A 20,941-nucleotide genomic window follows, 5' to 3' on the forward strand; every position below is an offset into this window, starting at 1 on the left:
TCATTTGGGAATGGGCAGGTTTCCAGATCTGATGTCACCTATCGTATCAGAGCAGGATCGAGAGGGCCAGTGCTCCGATGATCATGGGAAGCCAGACCCTGCCCCCCACAGCGTGAGGGTGTGGGGGATCCCTTGAAATCTGTTGAGAGAAATCACTGGAGAGAGCCAGCCATGATCTCAATAACAGAAGGTCATATTTGAGCACCAGATTGCAACATGTATCCCAACCTTAGTGGGAAATGAAAGTATTATTGTACCTAATAGATATTGTAGCCCAAGGTTCAAATGAGTACTGCAGTTGGTAAAAAGAGGTACAGTGACCTTGTAAAATTTACTTTATACAGTATTCTAAACCAAGCTTTAAGTTCATACAGGATGAAGAAAGTCTTTTATTTTAGATAAGCAACACATGCAAAGTGATAACAAAGGTTACAGCGTTGAGGCTTCAATAAATATTTTTCTTTTCTAAAAAAAAACTTTTTTGTTTAATTTAAATTTTGTTAGAAAAATAGCACTGTTATGAGAAGACATTGTTGGCAACATTTTGTAATGCTTCACATGCAAGTTAGCAGCATGGCCCAAAACCACAGCCAGGGGTCAGGAGAGATAGAGGGAGCAAAGGGAGGGAGAAGGAAGATAAGAGGTGGAGATGGAGAAGGGAAGAGTGGGAAGAGAGGGAAAGGTGAGGAGAGGGAGGGAAAAATACAAGGAGTAAGAGAAGGTCAGGGGAAAGATGCAGATGGGAAAATAACCTCCGACTTGTGACGGAAGTCAAACATAATTAGAATTTTGAATAAGAATAAGTAACCAATGATGTGATTCTAGGCTCAGCCTTATCTTAAACCACACTGGACATTCACTGGGAGAAAATAAACATCCTCATTGTTCCACAGAATATCGTACATCCTCCAAACATAGCACACATTTCTCTGAGTTGAGCAAGATGAGATGGTCTAGCCCACAGATGTTTCCAAGAACCTTGGTTGAGCTGATTTGTTGACCAAGATGGCAATGTGTTTTGGAGACCATTCAGTACTGGAGCAGCCAATCCCACCTCCCACAAGGACAAAGTAATCCCCTAACCAGTAATCTCTCAGGACTTGGCTCTCCAGTACCTGTGAAGAACACAGGGTAGGGGCACCTTGAGTGGAATTTGGAGTATCAGCATGTGCTCAGGCTCTCCTGGGTCTCCTCTATGGATCCAGAAACTGTTTGCCAAAGGAAATGCAAGTTTTAGTCCGAACTGGAGCAACAGGTAATCTGCTGGAGGAAGGCAGTGGCCAAGCATCATTTGTGGGGTGGGGCGGGGGCCAGAATGAATTGTTGACATTTCAGCTCAGTCCTGAAGCAGGGCTTCAACCCAAAATGTTGACAATTCCTTCCTCCCCACTCCCAGGTGCTGCTCAACCCCCTGAGTTCTTCCAACAGGTAGTTTGTTGCTCCAGGTTCCAGCATCTGCAGTATTGTGTGAATTTACTTAGTCCAAACTGCTTGGATGGTGTCCAAGGTGCCCAGGGGCACCTTCAAGGAGCAATGCATCAAAAAGGAGGCATTCATCACTAAGGACTCCCATCACCCAGGGCATGCCCTCTTCTCATTGCTGTCATCAAAGAGGAGGTGCAGGAGCCTGAAGATACACACTCAACATTTCAGAAACAGCATCTTCCCCTCTACCATCTGATTTCTACTGCTGCTGCAAAACAACAAATTTCATGACATATACCAGTGATATTAAACCTGATTCTGATTAATTACAACCAACTAACAAGACTCTAATGTTTTTATCTTCCTCCTTGTTCAATGTCAAGCAGGGAGCTACTTGCCACCTCTCCACCACAGGTACAATTCACTCTCTGTCTTGGAGTTCCCTGTCTTGGGTAATACTGCTTTGAAAGGCACAACTTCTCGTTGCCGAAAAGTGAAGCCCTTCACACAAATAGGCCGATGATTCCACACTTTGCAAGGATTAGATTCTCTAACCTGTCAGGGCCAGCGGTGACATGCCTAATGGAACTAAAGGAGTGAGGAAATTGATAATCAGATTAAAATCAGAAGTTTTAGTCTGTAGACACTTTTTGCAATGACTGCTGAGAGCACAGTGAGGATTCTTGGAAATATCTGAGAGAGAGGGTCTGAAGTATAGGAAGCAGAGTCTCTGTATTTAGTACATCTGGTACCCAGAACGGCAAACTGCAGGCCAGGCTGACTCGCCCTCCAGTCAGTGCCCATCTTCCTGGCTTCTCAGCCGATCAAATAAACTTTTTGTTTCTGTCCTTCTTTTTGGAGCCTTTGTTTAAAAATAGTATTGTGTATTACATAACAGCTGTACTACTAATTCACACAGGTTCACAACCTTCTTCAGGATGAGTTCATTATTTGTTGATATCGATGGTAATAAAATTACAACGAGTGTTTCTCCAACTCTGACATCAGTAACACATTGCCCGCTTCAACTCTACCAAACTCCCAGTGAGGGAGGACGGCTTACCCATTACTCAGACTCACTACTGTGTGGAAACAGGAAGGTGGGATAGCTCAGCATGCCTTTTGTCATCCCGTGATTCTACACTCAGGAACCCTTGATAGCTCCTGACTGAGTTAAACAGCCCCAGATGAGGTTAACCAATGTTTCAATTCTGACGCTCTCAATGGATGCTGACAGTGTTGCTAATTTTGGAAGTAGATCATTCCTCATAATCGGCCAACAGTCAGGACATTTGCACCTGCATCCCACACCCTGTCATCCACTCACAGTGAGCTCTTGGGACACACATCATGAAAGCCCTTGCTATGTATCCACTGCACACTGACACTGTTAGGACATGTTATGACACTCCAATAGTTAGCTCTCCTCGGAGAGAACATTAATGCTCTCACCTTCCTCAGATTTTAGATACACTAACTACACATCGGCCTGATTAGGAAACACATCACTGGCTGTTCATCACCACTGGATCTAAACCCTGGAACTGAACAGTGGGAGCACCATTACCACACAGTGGTTCAAGCTGCTGGATCGCTTCTACCTTATCAAGGGCAACTAGGGATAGGCATTCAATGCTGACCTTGCCAGTGGTGCCAACATCCAACAAATGGGATGGGTCAATATTCTCCTTGGGTTGGTCCGCTGTTGCTTTACCAATTGTTATCAGCAGGTGTGGCGCAGATGAAACAACGCTGTAAAGCAGTTTGTTCGGAATAGCAGTGGGGTTCAGTGGTTTGTGTGTAGGGCTGTGTAGTGAGGCCAGGAGAGGATGGGATTCATCAGGAAGGGGCCACCCATCCATCAAAGCCGAGGGCTGATGTTCACCCACAATGCTCCTCCAAAGGAGTAAGGACTGAGATTCCACGGGGAAAGCGTTCAAAGCTGGGGCTGGAATCGACACGAGCCAAGGTGTCTACAGCAGAGATTTCTTGGTTATGGTCCTTTTCCAACAGAAAGCACCTGCATCAATTGCACTGGCAGAAAGAGGCTGGGGTCTGTGTACAGGATGGTTCCCCCTGCAGTGCCCGAGATCTCCAAAGTTCCTCACCCCAATCATTCACAGTTACCGCGTGGAAATAAACCAGCTGGTGCTTCACACTACCCTCCCCTCGGTCCCACAGAACAACCCCGGGTTCCTCCACCCCTCGCACTGCCCAGGGCGAAAACTCTGCCAATCCCAGGGAAGAGCAGATCAGTGCAGAAGCCAATTTCGAGGCGGTGTTGGAGTGAGAGGAGGACCGGCAATGAAATGAACACCAATACCATATCAGTCCCTATCCCTGCTGGTATCTCACAGGAGCCCCAGAAAATGGAACACACCTGCCGAGAGATTTACTCGAGTATTGTTTCATGGGTCATGTCATCCAGTCCTTGACTCAATAGGATCTGCGGACCTTGTTACTCAGTGATGCCCAGGGGCTGGACTCCAGCACAGGACAATACTGAGTGTTCATTGCCAGGACGGGCAGGGCACTGTGGCTTTCATCACTGTACACAGTAACCTGATCAGACACCACTTTCCCGAACAGCGAGGCCTCCAGTACTGACTAATCCTTCACTGGCAACATGTCAAAGTTCTCACAGTAGTTATTCACCCGTGAAAGGTTGGCGGGGGGGAGGGGGTGTATTTAAACCAGGTAGGAGTTTTATTGCTGGTGCCATTTCAGGGCTTAGAAAGGAGTTTTTGATGGTGTAATTAAAGAGTCTGTTTGACACATTCCTGCCCCTCAGAACCCATTTAGGGGCTTTGGGTTGGATCTTAAAAACCCAGAGGTCGGTGTTTGAGCCAGTGGGTTGTCATCTCACTCCAAGCCTCATGGAGTTCAGGCAGTTTGATTTGCTTCTAGAAGCACAGGTGGAGTCATTGGCTCCATTGAGCTAGTTACTGAATGCTTTGAGCAGGATGGGGGAACAGGGGAAACTGCACTGACCGATTACAACGAGCTATTGTGTAGCTCTATGGATAAATGAAAGCATTCAACACACCAGCAATAAACACAACTGTGGAATAGCATTAGATCAAGCTCCACAGCTAATCCTGGGCCTGGAACTCGCCATGAATGTCCTCCCCTTCCGCTGACATACCGTCGCACAAACAGAAACACATTCAGTAGGGCCCAAGCCATCCTCTCAGGACAGACATAGAGTGTAACCAAGTCCCACAAGAAATAAAAGCAAGCTGGTATCAAGAAACCAGTTCCTTCTGGTCAGCGCTGCAGCAGTCCACGGAGGTTAAAGCAGACAGTAAAGCCAGCAGATTAGAGGTGCTGAGACTAAAACGAAGAGCCAGGAAATGTCCCCAAAGTATGCTGGAAGCCCACTATTGCTTGGACAGACTGCAACAGGGTCTTTACCCTCTATGTAGTTACGGGACACAAATTTGAGTGATTCGTCCAGTAAGATGACGGGCAGAGAGATCTTCAGGACCACCACCCACTGTGGCCAGGTCAGAGCAGTCACTTGGAAGATCAGCTGTAAGGAAACAGAGGGAGAAAGCACTTCAGTTACAGGCACCGACTTCATCAATAAACTAACAGTACTTGGCTTTGCATGCCACACTTGGAGACCGGGTCACTGGAGTATTTAAAGAGGAGGTAGATAAAATGGCAAAAGGGTAAAATGGGGCAGTTTATAGGACTAGATGTTTCAATCCCTTTGGTAAGCAGATCCTAACTCAGGTCATAGCAGAGAGATCGTGAGGTGGGGCTGAGTGGGTGGCAGATGCTTCTCAGGGGTCATCAGGTGGGCCCCCTCCTCTTAGATGTTTCGTCACTTTAAGCCCACTACATCTCTCGGGGACTCAACAGTGCGGCCCGACGTCCCAGGTGCAACCCCCAGCCCCCCCACCTTCAATCTGGCCACCCACGGGTCACCTTAGGGCCCAGCTGCCGCCACTTCTTTTCACCCATAACCAGTGGCTGCTTTGCTCGGCTACCTCCGAGAGCTCTTTATAGCTTGCCGCTGGCCCTGGCCTCGGCCCCTTCAGCCATCTGACCATGGAAGTGGCCACAAATCCTCTGCTTCATCCCATTACTGGAGAGAGATATTTATAAAGCACCAGGGTGTACTCGCAGGCTGTCCCCTGCTCGATTACACCCAGCTTATGGATAGCCCTTGCATACAAACATGAGGGTGGGAGACCAGTGTGATGGACATGCCAGCTTCTATGGGCTGTGGCACCTTCTGTCCTGTGGGAATCTGGTTTGAAGCTGCATTTGTGAACTGCCCAAGATACAAGCACTTTGCAGGAACAGAACCCTTGCCACGGAGATGGAATCGGCTTGCCCGTGGAAGGTAGAGGGTGGTAGTATGTGGATGGTGATCCTTCTGGAGGTTGGTGACGAGTGGTGTTCCATAGGGATCTGTTCTGGAACCCTTGCTCTTTGTGATTTTTATAAATGACTTGGATGAGGAAGTGGATGTTTGCAGATGACATGAAGGTGGTGTTGTGAATAGTGTAGAAGGCTGCCATAAGTTACAATGAGTCATGGACAGGATGCAGAACTGGGCTGGGAAGTGGCAGATAGAGTTCAGTCTGGAAAAGTGAATAGCTCTTGTTCTTCACGTTGGAAGGTAAAGCAGAGAACAAGGCTAATGAGAGGATTCTTAATCGTGTGGAGGAACGATGGTATCTCAGGGCCCACAGTTCAATAGTTGCGATGTTGCAGCTCGACTTAGACCACACTTGGAATAACGAGCTCACTTTCTGTCACCTCATTAAAGGAAAGATATCAAAGTCAAAGTAAATTTATTATCAAAGTGTGCAAATGTCATTATACACTACCCAGAGATTCATTTTCTTGCAAACAGTTATAGGAAAGTACAGAAATACAAAAGATTTTACAGAAACCTACATAAAGATAGACAAACAACCAGTCTGCAAATGAAGACAAAGTGTGCAAATAGAAATATATATGCACACACGTATATACCTGTGTGTCTGTAGAATACCACACACACACTCACACACACGTATATACCTGTGTGTCTATAGAATACCACACACACACTCACACACACGTATTTACCTGTGTGTCTATAGATGCACACACACACACACACACACGTATTTACCTGTGTGTCTATATATACACACATACATATATATATAATACACACACACACACACACACACACACACATACATACACACGTGCGTGTATATATTATACTGTGTAGATATATGCACGTAGGGTGATAACTGTAGGGGAGCTTTAGGGAGCATGCAGAGATGATTTACCAGTTGTTGCCTAGATTAAAGAAGAGCATATCTTATGAGGAGAGGATGAGTGAACTAGGGCTTTTCTCTTTCGAGCGAAGGGAGATGAGAAGTGACTTGACAGAGGTTTCAAAGATGATGAGAGGCAAAGACAGAGAGGCACCCAGCACTTTTCCCAGGATGGAAAAGGCTAATATGAGAGGGTATAAATTTAAGGTGATTGGAGGAAGGTTTTTGGGGGGGGGGGGGGGATGTCAGAGGTAGGATTTTTTTACACAAAGATTGGTAACGCATGGAACGCATGGCCGGAGGTGGTGGTTGAGGTAGATACATTAGGGAGAATTAAGAGAACCTTAGACGGCTCATGGATGAAAGAAAATTGTTGAGTTACGTGGGAGAGAAAGGCTAGATTGATCTTGGCGTAGGTTAAAAGATCAGTGCGACATCAGGGGCTGAAGCTTGTCCGGTGCAATACTGCTCTTTCTCTATATTCTAACCTGTAAAGTATATTCAGTTGTTTTGCTAAGTATTTCATACTAAATATTAGTGCATCTCAAAAACAGCATCACCACAGGGCCACTTGGAACTCTGGTGATTCTTTTCCAGCTCTGTCAAAGGGGTCACTGATCTGAAACATTATCTCTGCTCCTCTCTCCACAGACACTGACTGACCTGCTGAGTATTCCCAGTATTTTCTGGTTTTATTGCTACTGGGCAATTTTGATCTAGCTCCCATAAACTGCTTCCACTATCAGTTCTCACTCCTTCATGTTTAACGGGAACTACGAGGGTTGATTGATAAGTTCGTGGCCTAAGGTAGAAGGAGATTAATTTACAGCTCTTGTTACATGCACGTGTAGTTCAACTCTTTGAGTGATAATGCAGGAAGCTTGAAGTTAACAACTCATCTCCTTCTACTGCAGGCCACAAACTTATCAATTACCCCTCGTAGCCGCACAATCTGCTCATTTTGTTATTGACGATGGGACAGCTAGCTTACACAGGCAATGGGGGCAGGAATTTTCAACGAAAGTAGAAAAACAACAAAGGGATTTATGACTTCAAAATCAGATGGACTTTCAATTGTGAACCCTGTGCAAGAATGCAGTATCTCTAAGCTCTATCTGAAGCAGGCATACACTGCCACTTGGCTCCAGCACCACGGAGGCAGAGGTCCTGGGAGTGGTTTTTGGCTGAAAGTGAACAGCTAGCCTTGTGTTAACTGTGGCACCATACTCACAGGCAATGGTTCCACGTAGAGGATGAGGAAGTGCAGAGACATGGACAGACAGATTGTCCCCAGCAGCCAGACGTTCACCCATGGCGGCATCCTCAATAAGGACTGGTTCTCAGACAGGCTGGGCAGCAAAGAGATTTCAGGAATTAGAAAGACCAAAGCAAACACAAAGTTTTAACTTAGTTTTGAAGCAACTCTCTTTTGTATTATGTATTTATTGTAATTTATAGTATTTTTATTTTAAAGTCCAGCACTGTACTGCTACTACAAAGCATCAAATTACACAACATACAGTGTGTCAGGGATAATGAACCTGATTCCGATTCCACATGACCAGGGAGGTCACCACTGTCATCTCCTATGATATCCCTCTCCGAACACGCGCTGTGTGACGCTGAGACGAGTTCCTCATCTCTCTGCCCAGCACGTCTCATTGTGGGGGAATAGGCTACTGTAGGAAGTAGGGTATGGCCCAGGGTCCCGGAGAGGGTCCTGGGGGTGGGGGAGTGGTTGGCTGGTGCTGCCGGAGGCAGAGGAAGGACTGGACAGAGGCATACGGCGCCTGAAGGATCATGGTGAAAGATCTCAGATACTTGGGCATGAATGGAACAGGGTGCAGGAATCAGAGAAGACAGGCACACCAAGCACTGGCTGGATCAGGGATGATTGTTGTCTCTAGGGAAGCCCTGAGAACACACTCCAGAAGACTGGACAGCAACAGGTCGGGGTCTCAACTGGTGGGGTTGGGGTAGGGGGAGAAGAGAGATTCACTGAAGAGTAGAACTCACTAGGGTCACACTTTTGGGGTTGAGGGTCTGACTGGACTGGAGACTCTTCCACGGGGAGGTGTGAGGAGGGGCCAGCAGACGGGGTGGTTGGGTAGGGTGTGTGGTGGGTTAGTGGTGTAGTGGTGGTGCGAGGGGTGGGGCAGGCACTACTCACGGGGTTGGGGAGGATATCTGGTGGGAATGTGGGCCATTACTTGTGGTAGTGTTGGGCCTCCTCGGTGGGAGCAGGGACCCTTGTCCTTCAGCTCTCTGCCCCGGGCTGATCTACTGTAACTCTCCGATCAGCTCCCTGCCCCGTGCTGATCAGCTGTAACTCTGATCAGCTCTCTGCTCCCCCGCCCTTCAGCCGTAACTCTCCGATCAGCTCTCTGCCCCGGGCTGATCAGCTGTAACTCTGATCAGCTCTCTGCCTGGGCTGATCAACTGTAACTCTGATCAGCTCTCTGCCCCGGGCTGATCAGCTGTAACTCTGATCAGCTCTCTGCTCCCCCGCCCTTCAGCCGTAACTCTCCGATCAGCTCTCTGCCCCGGGCTGATCAGCTGTAACTCTGATCAGCTCCCTGCCCCGCGCTGATCAGCTGTAACTCTGATCAGCTCTCTGCCCCGGGCTGATCAGCTGTAACTCTGATCAGCTCTCTGCCCCGGGCTGATCAGCTGTAACTCTGATCAGCTCTCTGCTCCCCCGCCCTTCAGCCGTAACTCTCCGATCAGCTCTCTGCCCCGGGCTGATCAGCTGTAACTCTGATCAGCTCCCTGCCCCGCGCTGATCAGCTGTAACTCTGATCAGCTCTCTGCCCCGGGCTGATCAGCTGTAACTCTGATCAGCTCCCTGCCCCGCGCTGATCAGCTGTAACTCTGATCAGCTCTCTGCCCCGGGCTGATCAGCTGTAACCCTGATCCGCTCTCTGCCGCGGGCTGATCAGCTGTAACTCTGATCCGCTCTCTGCCGCGGGCTGATCAACTGTAACTCGTACCTGAAGCAAAACATTTATAAAACGTCAATGAAAACGGAGACAATGACCATGAGCCAGAGGTTGTGTCTTTCGAGAAGCAGCTGTCCATGACTGGGACTTCCAGATGGTGAGTCTGTCACTGAATGCCTTTGTGAATCATTGCTGTTTCATAGAAGTGGTTGTTCCAAACCAGCATGTCACCTTTTTTCTATATCAATATCCCCTGCAGACCGAGGCAGAGCTAACTCTAACCGGGAAATGGAGTATCAGTAGCTGACAGGTTCGCTGTGTGGGTGCACGTTTTAGCATGCGTGCGTGTGTTTTTGTGCAGCGCATATGCCATGTGTATACACGTGGCTTGTGGTTGCGAGCTGGTATTTCTCTCCACTATCACTATCCCCCGCAACCCCACACAATCTCTCGCAACCCCCCGCCCCCCCAGTCGCCATACTGCGGTGCTGACGGGCAGCCGGGCAGCAGTCCTGGCCGCGCCCCGGTGACCACTCACCTGTTCAAGGCATTGCACATCTCAATGGTCACCAACACTGACAGGGCCATGGTTGTGGGGATGCGCGACTCGAAGATGGAGCACTCGATCTCCTGGTAGAGGGGGTGATCTGGTGTGCACTGCATGAAATGTCGCTGCAGAATGAGAGGGAAGGAAAGGGAGGCTGTCATGTGGAACCCGGCACACACTCTGTCCTCTGTCTGTGATACACCACAGCTCCAACGTCAGTGGAACTCTCAGCCCAGCTCCGAAGATTGTGGATCAAATCAGACTCCAGAACCTTCAATATTTGTCATAGAACCACACAGCTCAGAAACACCCCATTCCACCCACTGAGTCTGCACTAACCTTCAATGATCCACTTAGACCAGTGTTACTCTCCCCACACTCCCACCACATCTCCCTCGTCCCCAGATTCTACACAGTAGGGGCAATTTAGAACAGTCGCCCAATCGACCAGCCAGCGCATGTCTGGGGTGGTGGAGGAAACTGGAGGTCAGCATGGAATCATGGCCCTGGACCGTGAGCCAGCAGCTTCACCCACTGCACCACTCTGCTGTTCCTCAACGTTAGCCCACACTCAGTTCAAAACCGACGATGACAGCTGTCATTTTTTTTCAGAGAGATGTAAACCAGCTCTCTGCTGTGTGAGCCATAGTAAGAAAATTCCAGGTAATTTGGATCAAACCCTGACACAGACTGTTACATAGAGTGGCAATGTGTGTCTAACAGTCAATCAATACACTGCAAGCTCACTGTAAGAGAGGCATTAAATGATGTGGCCTCATGCACACTGGGTGAATGTCCTTGAACTTATAAACACAGCTGGAGACTTCTTACGGACGCTCCTGCCCATCTGCTCGTGGGGCAGGTGAGGCTCGGTGTGACACTACATCCTCAGTCCTACAATCTGAACTTGCTGTTCAGCTCCCCTGCTGGAGTGGCCCCCTGCTCTCACCCTTCCTTCACTCCGATTCCCAGCTCCCCTGCTGGAGTGGCCCCCTGCTCTCACCCTTCCTTCACTCCGATTCCCAGCTCCTCTGCTGGAGTGGCCCCCTGCTCTCACCCTTCCTTCACTCCGATTCCCAGCTCCCCTGCTGGAGTGGCCCCCTGCTCTCACCCTTCCTTCACTCCGATTCCCAGCTCCCCTGCTGGAGTGGCCCCCTGCTCTCACCCTTCCTTCACTCCGATTCCCAGCTCCCCTGCTGGAGTGGCCCCCTGCTCTCACCCTTCCTTCACTCCGATTCCCAGCTCCCCTGCTGGAGTGGCCCCCTGCTCTCACCCTTCCTTCACTCCGATTCCCAGCTCCCCTGCTGGAGTGGCCCCCTGCTCTCACCCTTCCTTCGCTCCGATTCCCAGCTCCCCTGCTGGAGTGGCCCCCTGCTCTCACCCTTCCTTCGCTCCGATTCCCAGCTCCCCTGCTGGAGTGGCCCCCTGCTCTCACCCTTCCTTCACTCCGATTCCCAGCTCCCCTGCTGGAGTGGCCCCCTGCTCTCACCCTTCCTTCTACTCTGAGTCCCAGCTCCCCTGCTGGAGTGGCCCCCTGCTCTCACCCTTCCTTCACTCTGATTCCCAGCTCCCCTGCTGGAGTGGCCCCCTGCTCTCACCCTTCCTTCACTCCGATTCCCAGCTCCTCTGCTGGAGTGGCCCCCTGCTCTCACCCTTCCTTCACTCCGATTCCCAGCTCCCCTGCTGGAGTGGCCCCCTGCTCTCACCCTTCCTTCACTCCGATTCCCAGCTCCCCTGCTGGAGTGGCCCCCTGCTCTCACCCTTCCTTCACTCCGATTCCCAGCTCCTCTGCTGGAGTGGCCCCCTGCTCTCACCCTTCCTTCACTCCGATTCCCAGCTCCCCTGCTGGAGTGGCCCCCTGCTCTCACCCTTCCTTCACTCCGATTCCCAGCTCCCCTGCTGGAGTGGCCCCCTGCTCTCACCCTTCCTTTACTCCGATTCCCAGCTCCCCTGCTGGAGTGGCCCCCTGCTCTCACCCTTCCTTCACTCCGATTCCCAGCTCCTCTGCTGGAGTGGCCCCCTGCTCTCACCCTTCCTTCACTCCAATTCCCAGCTCCCCTGCTGGAGTGGCCCCCTGCTCTCACCCTTCCTTCTACTCTGAGTCCCAGTTGGCCTGTGTATGGGGAAGGTCCGTGCACAGTGTGGCCTGTGTTTGTGGAAGGTCAGTGCACAGACTGGCCTGTGTTTGGGGAAGGTCTATGCACAGAGTGGCCTGTGTTTGGGGAAGGTCCGTGCACAGTGTGGCCTATGTTTGTGGAAGGTCAGTGTACAGACTGGCCTGTGTTTGTGGAAGGTCAGTGCACAGAGTGGCCTGTGTTTGGGGAAGGTCAGTGCACAGAGTGGCCTGTGTTTGTGGAAGGTCAGTGCACAGAGTGGCCTGTGTTTGGGGAAGGTCTGTGCACAGAGTGTCCGGTGTTTGGGGAAGGTCAGTGCACAGAGTGGCCTGTGTTTGTGGAAGGTCAGTGCACAGACTGGCCTGTGTTTGGGGAAGGTCTATGTACAGAGTGGCCTGTGTTTGGGGAAGGTCAGTGCACAGAGTGGCCTGAGTTTGTGGAAGGTCAGTGCACAGAGTGGCCTGAGTTTGGGGAAGGTCTGTGCATGGAGTGGCCTGTGTTTGTGGAAGGTCAGTGTACAGACTGGCCTGTGTTTGTGGAAGGTCAGTGCACAGAGTGGCCTGTGTTTGTGGAAGGTCAGTGCACAGACTGGCCTGTGTTTGGGAAAGGTCTGTGCACAGAGTGGCCTGTGTTTGTGGAAGGTCAGTGCACAGACTGGCCTGTGTTTGTGGAAGGTCAGTGTACAGAGCGTCCTGTGTTTGTGGAAGATCAGTGCACAGAGCGGCCTGTGCTTGTGGAAGGTGTGTGCACAGAGTGACCTGTGTTTGGGGAAGGTCTGTGCACAGAGTGGCCTGTGTTTGTGGAAGGTCAGTGCACAGAGTGGCCTGTATTTGTGGAAGGGCAGTGCACAGCCTGGCCTGTGTTTGTGGAAGGTCAGTGCCCAGAGTGGCCTGTGTTTGTGGAAGGTCTGTGCACAGAGTGGCCTGTGTTTGGGTGAGGACAATACACAGCATGGTTTGCCTTGAGTGAGATCAGTGCACAGGGTCGCAGGAGGTTGAAGAGATGTATACACTTGCCCTTTCTCTGATGTGACAGCCTGCTCTCCATTATTGATAGCCTGCTGTGTTCTCGGCAGACTCTGGATCAGGATGATTAATAGAGTCTTTGTGAAAGTAATTATCTCAGACTGGCATCACAGTCCCCAGGCAACACTACATCACTCTGCGGGTCAGCTCAAAGGGCTGAACACAATGAAGTGCTTGCTGAAACAGACTGTTATTTACAACATTCAGACTTGGGCGAAGACTCCCCTAATATAGCAAGAACCATCTGTTTTTGTCTGGTTTGGATTCGATTAGTCGTGGTGCTGGATCAAGGCAGTGAATACAGTTGAAAATCCATGGTGAGGACTTTCTAACAGATCGTCAATAGTAAGTAATGACTGAGACTTCACCCAGCAGTTACAGTTCCTACAGATCGGCCGTTACTGAACTCAGCCTCACCGCCCTCACCCATCCCCCATGGGACGATTGCATCTCATCTCCATTACCAGCTGGTTGAAGGTGACCTGTGGACCGCTGTCATCGAACATGAACCACCAAGTAGCTGCTCCAACGGTTGCAAGGCCGACGTAAACTGAAAGAGACCAATGATCAGGGTAAGGAAAGGAGCCTCGGAGGAGAGCACCGTGCGATTATGTCACCTATGACCACCTGCCATTCCCACAGCTCTGTCTCCTGTCTGGCTGGATCTTCAGTCTGGAAACATGAGCAGGGGACGTGGACCTTCTGCCCATCTGGCGTGTGAAAGATTCATCTCATCCCACACTCTGGTTTTGACTCCCACCACGACCCTGCAGAGCTACCATTCCAAGGCTACATACGATTCTCTGTTGAAAGCTTCCAGAACTGACTCTCCCCTTCACCTTCAGATATCAGAATCAGCTAAGGGCATGTTGTAGAAACCAAGAAACGTCTTCATCAGGCTAATTTGAATCAGCCTGATGCTGCCTTAGCAGAGAGAGATCCCAGTGATCATCCTACAATGCTGTTTTTGTTCTGCACCCCGTGGATGGAGGCTGAAAGTTGTTTGTGCATCTGGGCAGAAGATGCAAAGCCACACTGGGTTGCTGGGAAACTACTTTCCCCCCTGGTGGGTTACCAGGTTGGAATCAACTCCTGGTGACAATGGACTCAAGATTCAGAATTATTTATCACAATGCATCCTGAAACCTAGTAAAACGTGTCATTTGGGTTAATGACCGACACACCACTAGGGGCAGCTTGTAAGCGTTGCTGTACATTCCAGTGCCAATGGAATCCGTGAAAGAGATACAAGGATATACAACTCACTGATATACAGTTGATACGCCCAGGAGATACAGTTCAAACTACAACGCCCCAGATTCCTTAGTTCCTATGGCCTCCATTTCAGAGCCACCAGATGCCTGAACACATGCAGTTACTTGCCTGCCCACACCTCCTCCGATAGCATAACCTCTACCACCCAGGGGCAGCAGGCACAGGGGAACATTACTGCGAGTTCAGACAGCCTGCTGTACGTGCAAGGAATACAGTTTCCCTACAAGTCACGTACCATCCAGTCTTGGAAATGTATTCCCATTTCTTTATCCTAGAACTCCCTTCCCAACAGCAGCTTGCTCCAGAAGGACAGCGGTGGTTCAAACAATCCGGGTGGGCAATAAACGGGGCCTCGCTGACGATACTCGTCTCCTGAAGCCGAGTAGACAAGCAGAAGGGCAGGCGCCTCATGTCTGGAGAGACGTGGTCTGGCGACTTACCTCCAATGGCGATATAGCGGAAGAAGAGCCAGCCGCTGATGAGCGACTCCTTGGGATTACGGGGTGGCTTGCTCATGATATCCAGGTCAGGAGGGTTGAAGCCCAGGGCTGTGGCAGGCAGGCCGTCAGTCACCAAGTTCACCCAGAGCAGCTGGACTGGGATCAATGCTTCCGGCAGGCCCAGGATGGCAGTGAGGAAAATGCTAACGGAAAACGAGGAAGAGGAAGAGGAAGGTGATCAGAATGTAAACCGAAGCAAACAGCATTCCAGGCAGGTTGTCATAACAGTAAATGTCCCTGTCAATGCTGGGGCTTTAGACTGTCTCTGCATCGACCCGGGTTCACAGCCCCCAGATTATCTGAAGCTACTTCATTCAATCCGATCTCCACTCACCTGGAGAATCCGATCTCCACTCAGCTGGAGCAGGCAACAGGCAACAGGAGGGAATGAAGGAAGGACCGGGTACACCGATTCTTGGGGCTTACATTACACCATGGAGGGCAACGCTGAGTGTATACGAGTGTGTGTTTGTGGGCAGATGACAGGCAGGCAGGTGACCCATAACCACCCAGTCTTTACCAGCAGTCCACTGGCACTCCAGTCCTTTATGTATAGATCCGCTGCAGCAGGTGGATCAGAGGAGAAGGACTTTTTATTTTCTGTGACCAATTGTTTGTCCTGGATCCTTCTTTATGCAGGTGGAAATCTTGGCTTAAGATGGCAGCTCCAGGAAGCTGCTCGTCAATAACTAACTTCAGGACAAAGACTGAACGATAAGTGGCAGGTCTGCATTAACATGTTCAAGGCTCAACACCTAACCACGTACTGCAGGTTAATTAGCCTCACAACATTAGCTGAGAGATTGATGGCTGGACCACAATGGGGGCTGGACCGGGGGTTGTGGACAGGGGGGCGGACCAGGGGCAGACCGGAGTCTGGACTGGCTCGGACTTCTTCATTGCCGAGGCTAGATCCACTATTTCAAGCTTATGATGTGTGTGACCTGGAGCAATTCCTTCAAGCCTTGGGTGAGCCCAGGACAGAAGGGTGGGAGCAGAAGCAGAACACAGGGTGTGCTGAAGCCCGAGGCAGCAGGTCATTGACGAGAAGAAAGCCTTACCAGACCACTTCGCCCACGTTGGAGGAGATGAGGTAGCGAATAAACTGCTTCATGTTGTTGTAGATAGCTCGACCCTCCTCGACTGCCGACACTATGGTGGAGAAGTTGTCATCTGACAATACCATTTCTGATGCCGTCTTGGCCACAGCAGTTCCTGAGCCCATTGCAATCCCAATTTCAGCCTTCTTTAGAGCAGGGGCATCATTAACACCATCTCCAGTCTGCAGAGAAGGAAGGATCAGTGGCTGCTTCAGGAATACTATTCAAATTCAGAAGTAGAAAGCCATTCAACATCTCCTTGATGATTATTTCCACAAATTAAGGGCCGTCTATGTCCACAGCTTGGGTAGAAAACCACTCCTGGACCTCTCTATACTTCTTGCAGCCTCAGTAAAGTAGCCAGCATAGTCAAAGAACCCATCCACCCTGAAGGAATTCCCCCTTCTCCCCTTTTACATCTAACAGAAGATACAAAAGCCTGAAAGGATTACCACTAGGCACAAAGACAGCTTGTATGTCACAGTTCTGAGACAATTGAACGATCCCCAAGTATAATGGGATGGATTCTTGTCCTCACAATAACCTGTTATGATCTTGCTGCTTATTGTCTGCCTGCACTATACCTTCTCTGTAACTGTTACGCTTCATTCCATATCTGTTACTTTTCCCTTTCACTACCTCGAGGCACTGTTATAATGGATTGATTTGTAAAAACAGTATGCAAGACATGTATCTCAGTACATCTGTCAACAATAGACCAATGTACCAACGTAATGCAGTCTAGCGCTAAAGGCATCTTACAAACTGAAGCCTGTATGTCTGAAGTAAACAGTGACTACATTTTATTGGCTGTGCAATGGTCCAGACGTACTTCAGGAAAATAGCACAATGTGCAGCTGGTAGGGCTACTGCCTTGGAGTGGCAGACACCCCTGTTCAAACCTTACCTGGGGTACTGTCTGTATACAGTCCTCCCTGTGACTGGATGGGGTTTTCCTGAGTGCTCTCGTTTCCTCCCACATCCCAAAGAAATGCAGGTCAGTAGATCATTTAACCACTAAGCTGTCAGGGTGATAGAATCTGGGTGTTGTCGGTGTTGATGAGAAGGTGGGCGGAATAAAATGGGGTTGGATATAGTTAGGTGTAGATGGGTGGTCGCTGGCTGGTGTGCATTTGCTGGGCTCATGGGCCAGTTCTGGTGACTCAAGGAAAGACACACCTTCCCGTAGCACTTCCACATTTATGCTGGGCCCAAACTCCCTGGCAAAATCTGCAGTATTGCAGACAGATTTGGTCGCCCACTATAGGAAGGATGTTGCGGCTTTGAAGAGGTTCACCAGGACGCTGTCTGGTTTAGAAGGCAGGTGCTATCATGAGAGGCTGGACAAGCTTGGGTTGTTTTCTTTGGAGCGGCAGAAGCCGAGGGGAGATCTGATGAGGCTTATAAGATTAAGAGAGGCATAGATAGATAGAGTAGACAGGGATTGTCTTTTTCCATCCATACCAGAGGGTGTAGGTTCAAAGGGGATGTGAGGGGCAAGTTTTTTTACTCATAGTGTTGGATGCCTGGAATGTGCTGCCTAGTATGGTGGTAGAGGCAAATTCATTAGAGGCTTTTAAGAGGCACAAGAACAAGGAAGATATGGACATTGTGTTGGTAGGAGGGGTTAGTTTCTGGGGGTTCTTGATTTACTTTTTAGCTTGTTGGGCACAACATTGTGGAATGAGGATCCTGATCCTGTGTTGTGCGGTACTGTCCTGTTCTGTGTTCTAAACAGTGACGTCCTGAGGCCCAGTGTGACTGACAGAGCCCTCAGAGGCTCCCCGCCATAAGAAGGAACAAATAATCCCTGCCCACGCAACGTTCTGACAGTCAGGTCATACCCCAAGACTTAAGTGGCTATCCAACAAATCAATGGACATTCAAAATCCCTTGAAAACTCGTCACAGTGTGAGTTGAGAGCTGGCTGGGAGCAGGGCCTCATTTTTTCTTTTCCAGCCGCACGCCTGCACTTCAATCTGAACACCTGACCACAGCTTTCGACTGTCGTCCCAGCATCTCCTCAGCAAACTGATCTGCAATTCATTTTGCTTTAGTGAAATACATTGAAATAAGGATTGGTATTCTATCAGAAAATTTATCACACAATGTATGCCACTGTGCTACCCAAGGTCACATGCTAACAGTTGGTATTATAAAAAATAGACTGTTCTATCAAACTGTGTGCCCTTTCCATTCACTGAACTCTTCCACTTAACAGCAAGGCAATGCACTATTTTAACAGATAGACCATTGCTTACGTTTATAAGTGTGCTTCACAGGGGTGGAATCACATCGACATTGAGCCGGGGGCTTCAGCAAGCCTGGGCAAGGAGGCAGCTTGCAGGAGAGGTGGAAACATTGGCAACAACCAGACTCACCATGGCTGTGATCTCGTCAAAGGACTGGAGGTACTCGATGATCTTCGACTTGTGCGAGGGCTCGACCCGGGCGAAGCAGCGCGTGGCGCGGCAGGCTTCCCGTTGATCCTCCAGGGAGAGGTCATCGAACTCACGGCCGGTGTACGCCTTCTCGGACACGTCCTCATTCTCACCAAAGATTCCAATCCGCCGGCAAATGGCGATGGCAGTGCCCTTGTTGTCACCTGTGATCATGATCACTCGGATACCAGCCTTCTCACACATCTGGATGGAGTCCACCACTTCCTTTCTTGGGGGGTCCAACATGCCCACACAGCCAACAAAGGTGAGGTCAGTCTAAAGGAGAAGGGAGAAGAATTAGTGCTGTACCAGTGACAGCCACCAATAGCGCTCACATTAACGAGTGTTTATTTATATATTTGCCATCTATCAATTTGACACCACTGTTGTTGGCAGAATGTCAGATGGTGAAGAGGCGGCGTACAGGAGCAAGGTAGATCAGCTGGTTGAGTGGTGCCACAACAACAATCTTACACACAACGTCGGCAAGACCAAGGAATTGATTGTGGACTTCAGGAAGGGGAAGTCAGGAGAACACACACCTGTCCTCGTAAAAAGGTTATTTATTTATTTCATCAGCTGGTTGCCTTCCTGAAGGTTGAATCTTTCACTCTGTGAACTTAGTCTGAACAACCTTTTGGATCTGCTTATGTGTGACTGGAATAGAAACTAGAATCTCAGGAGTAAGCTGCCAAATTCTACAGTAACTTGTATTACTGTCACCAAATTCAGGAAGAAGCAAGGAGGCCAAGTCTGATCTCCTGATCTCTGACAAGAGTCCACCTCTGTGATTCAGATCCAGTCTGATCTCCTGCTCCCTTTGAACCAGAACAGGTTCAGCTCCCGGCCTTCAACAGGTACGATAGCTGATGGAATGCATATATACTACGAGCAATCTGAAATAAAGCCTCTTGAAGCCATAAGACCATAAGAGATAGAAGCAAAAATAGGCCTTTCAGCCCATCAAGTCTGCTCCCCCATTCCATCGTGGCTGATCCCAGTTCGCACTCAACCCCATACACCTGCCTTCTCACCATATCCTTCGATGTCCTGAACAATCAGGAAACAATCAACTTCCGCCTTAAATATACCCACAGACATGGCCTCCACAACAGAGCATTCCGCAGACTCACCACTCTCTGGCTAAAAAGATTCCTCCTTACTTCCGTTCTAAAAGGTCGCCCCCCCCCCCCCCCACTCAAGTTTGAGGCTGTATTCTCTAGTTCTGGATACCCCCACCATAGGAAACATCCTCTCCACATCCAACCTATCTAGTCCTTTCAACGTTCGGTAGGTTTCAATGAGATCCCCCCGCATTCTCCTCCCACAGCCAAGGCCTTCTTCCCAAAGACCCTGCTGGTGCTCCTAAAAGGAACGCTTCCACGTGCAGGGAGGGTGTTGTTGTCCGGGGATACGGCAAAGGTCAGAATAAGGGAACATTACTCCTACAGCCTCTCCCCTCCTCCTTTCACCCAACCGCAGCAGAAGCAAGTTTGCTCACCTCATACTGGATGAATTTGGAGGGTTCCTCCAGGTCCATGTCCTCTGTCCTGGGTGGGCTGTCCCGCGTTGCCAGAGCCAGACAGCGGAGGGTATCCCGTCCTGTTCCCCACTCCTTGATCACACTCAGGATCTTCTCCTTTACTCGAGGGGTCAGGGGCACCCTGGTGGTGCCGTAACGGACATAACTGCAACGTTCAATCACTCCTTCAGGAGCCCCCTAAACAAACAAAGTTCTCATTAGACAGTTAGAACTCGCCGGCACGGTCAGGGCTGAATTCTATCCCTGCACTAAGCTTCACTGGATCGTAACCAGAAGGCAGTACACACACACACACACACACACCCACATACACACACACCCACTCACACCCACACACACATACACACCCACACACATACACACACCCACCCACACACACATACACTCACACCCACCCACACCCACACATACCCACACACACACACCCACCCACATACACACACCCACCCACCCACACACACATACACACACACACACACACCCACCCACACCCACACACATACACACACCCACCCACACACATATACACACCCACCCACACACATATACACACCCACCCACACACACACATACACACACACACACACACACACACCCACCCACACACACACCCACACCCACACACATACACACGCCCACACACCCACACACACCCACACACACACTCTTCCAATCCACAATACAGGCTTCTGCACCATACAGCATATACAGCTCTCTCCTGTGAGGGCTACGCTCAGTTGTTGA

General features: G+C 49.9%; 1 protein-coding gene across 2 annotated transcripts in view; it reads right to left on the reverse strand.

Moving 5' to 3' along the window:
• Positions 1 to 20,941, reverse strand: part of LOC140193231 (sarcoplasmic/endoplasmic reticulum calcium ATPase 1-like) — a 199,933-nt gene that overhangs the window by 22,234 nt on the left and 156,758 nt on the right. Inside the window, exons 13-20 of one of the 2 annotated variants that reach the window (XM_072250625.1) lie at positions 20,156 to 20,374; positions 18,595 to 18,930; positions 16,175 to 16,395; positions 15,054 to 15,256; positions 13,803 to 13,888; positions 10,191 to 10,324; positions 7,945 to 8,062; positions 4,840 to 4,957 (exon numbers count right to left, since the gene is read on the reverse strand). In XM_072250625.1, the coding sequence (XP_072106726.1) occupies positions 4,840 to 4,957; positions 7,945 to 8,062; positions 10,191 to 10,324; positions 13,803 to 13,888; positions 15,054 to 15,256; positions 16,175 to 16,395; positions 18,595 to 18,930; positions 20,156 to 20,374 (1,435 nt within the window). Of the gene's footprint in view, positions 1 to 376; positions 4,958 to 7,944; positions 8,063 to 10,190; positions 10,325 to 13,802; positions 13,889 to 15,053; positions 15,257 to 16,174; positions 16,396 to 18,594; positions 18,931 to 20,155; positions 20,375 to 20,941 lie in introns of those variants that run through there. The other variant, XM_072250624.1, reaches the window with a different exon arrangement.

Source organism: Mobula birostris, unplaced genomic scaffold (assembly GCF_030028105.1).
Source record: "Mobula birostris isolate sMobBir1 unplaced genomic scaffold, sMobBir1.hap1 scaffold_460, whole genome shotgun sequence".
Taxonomy (NCBI): Eukaryota; Metazoa; Chordata; class Chondrichthyes; order Myliobatiformes; family Myliobatidae; genus Mobula; species Mobula birostris.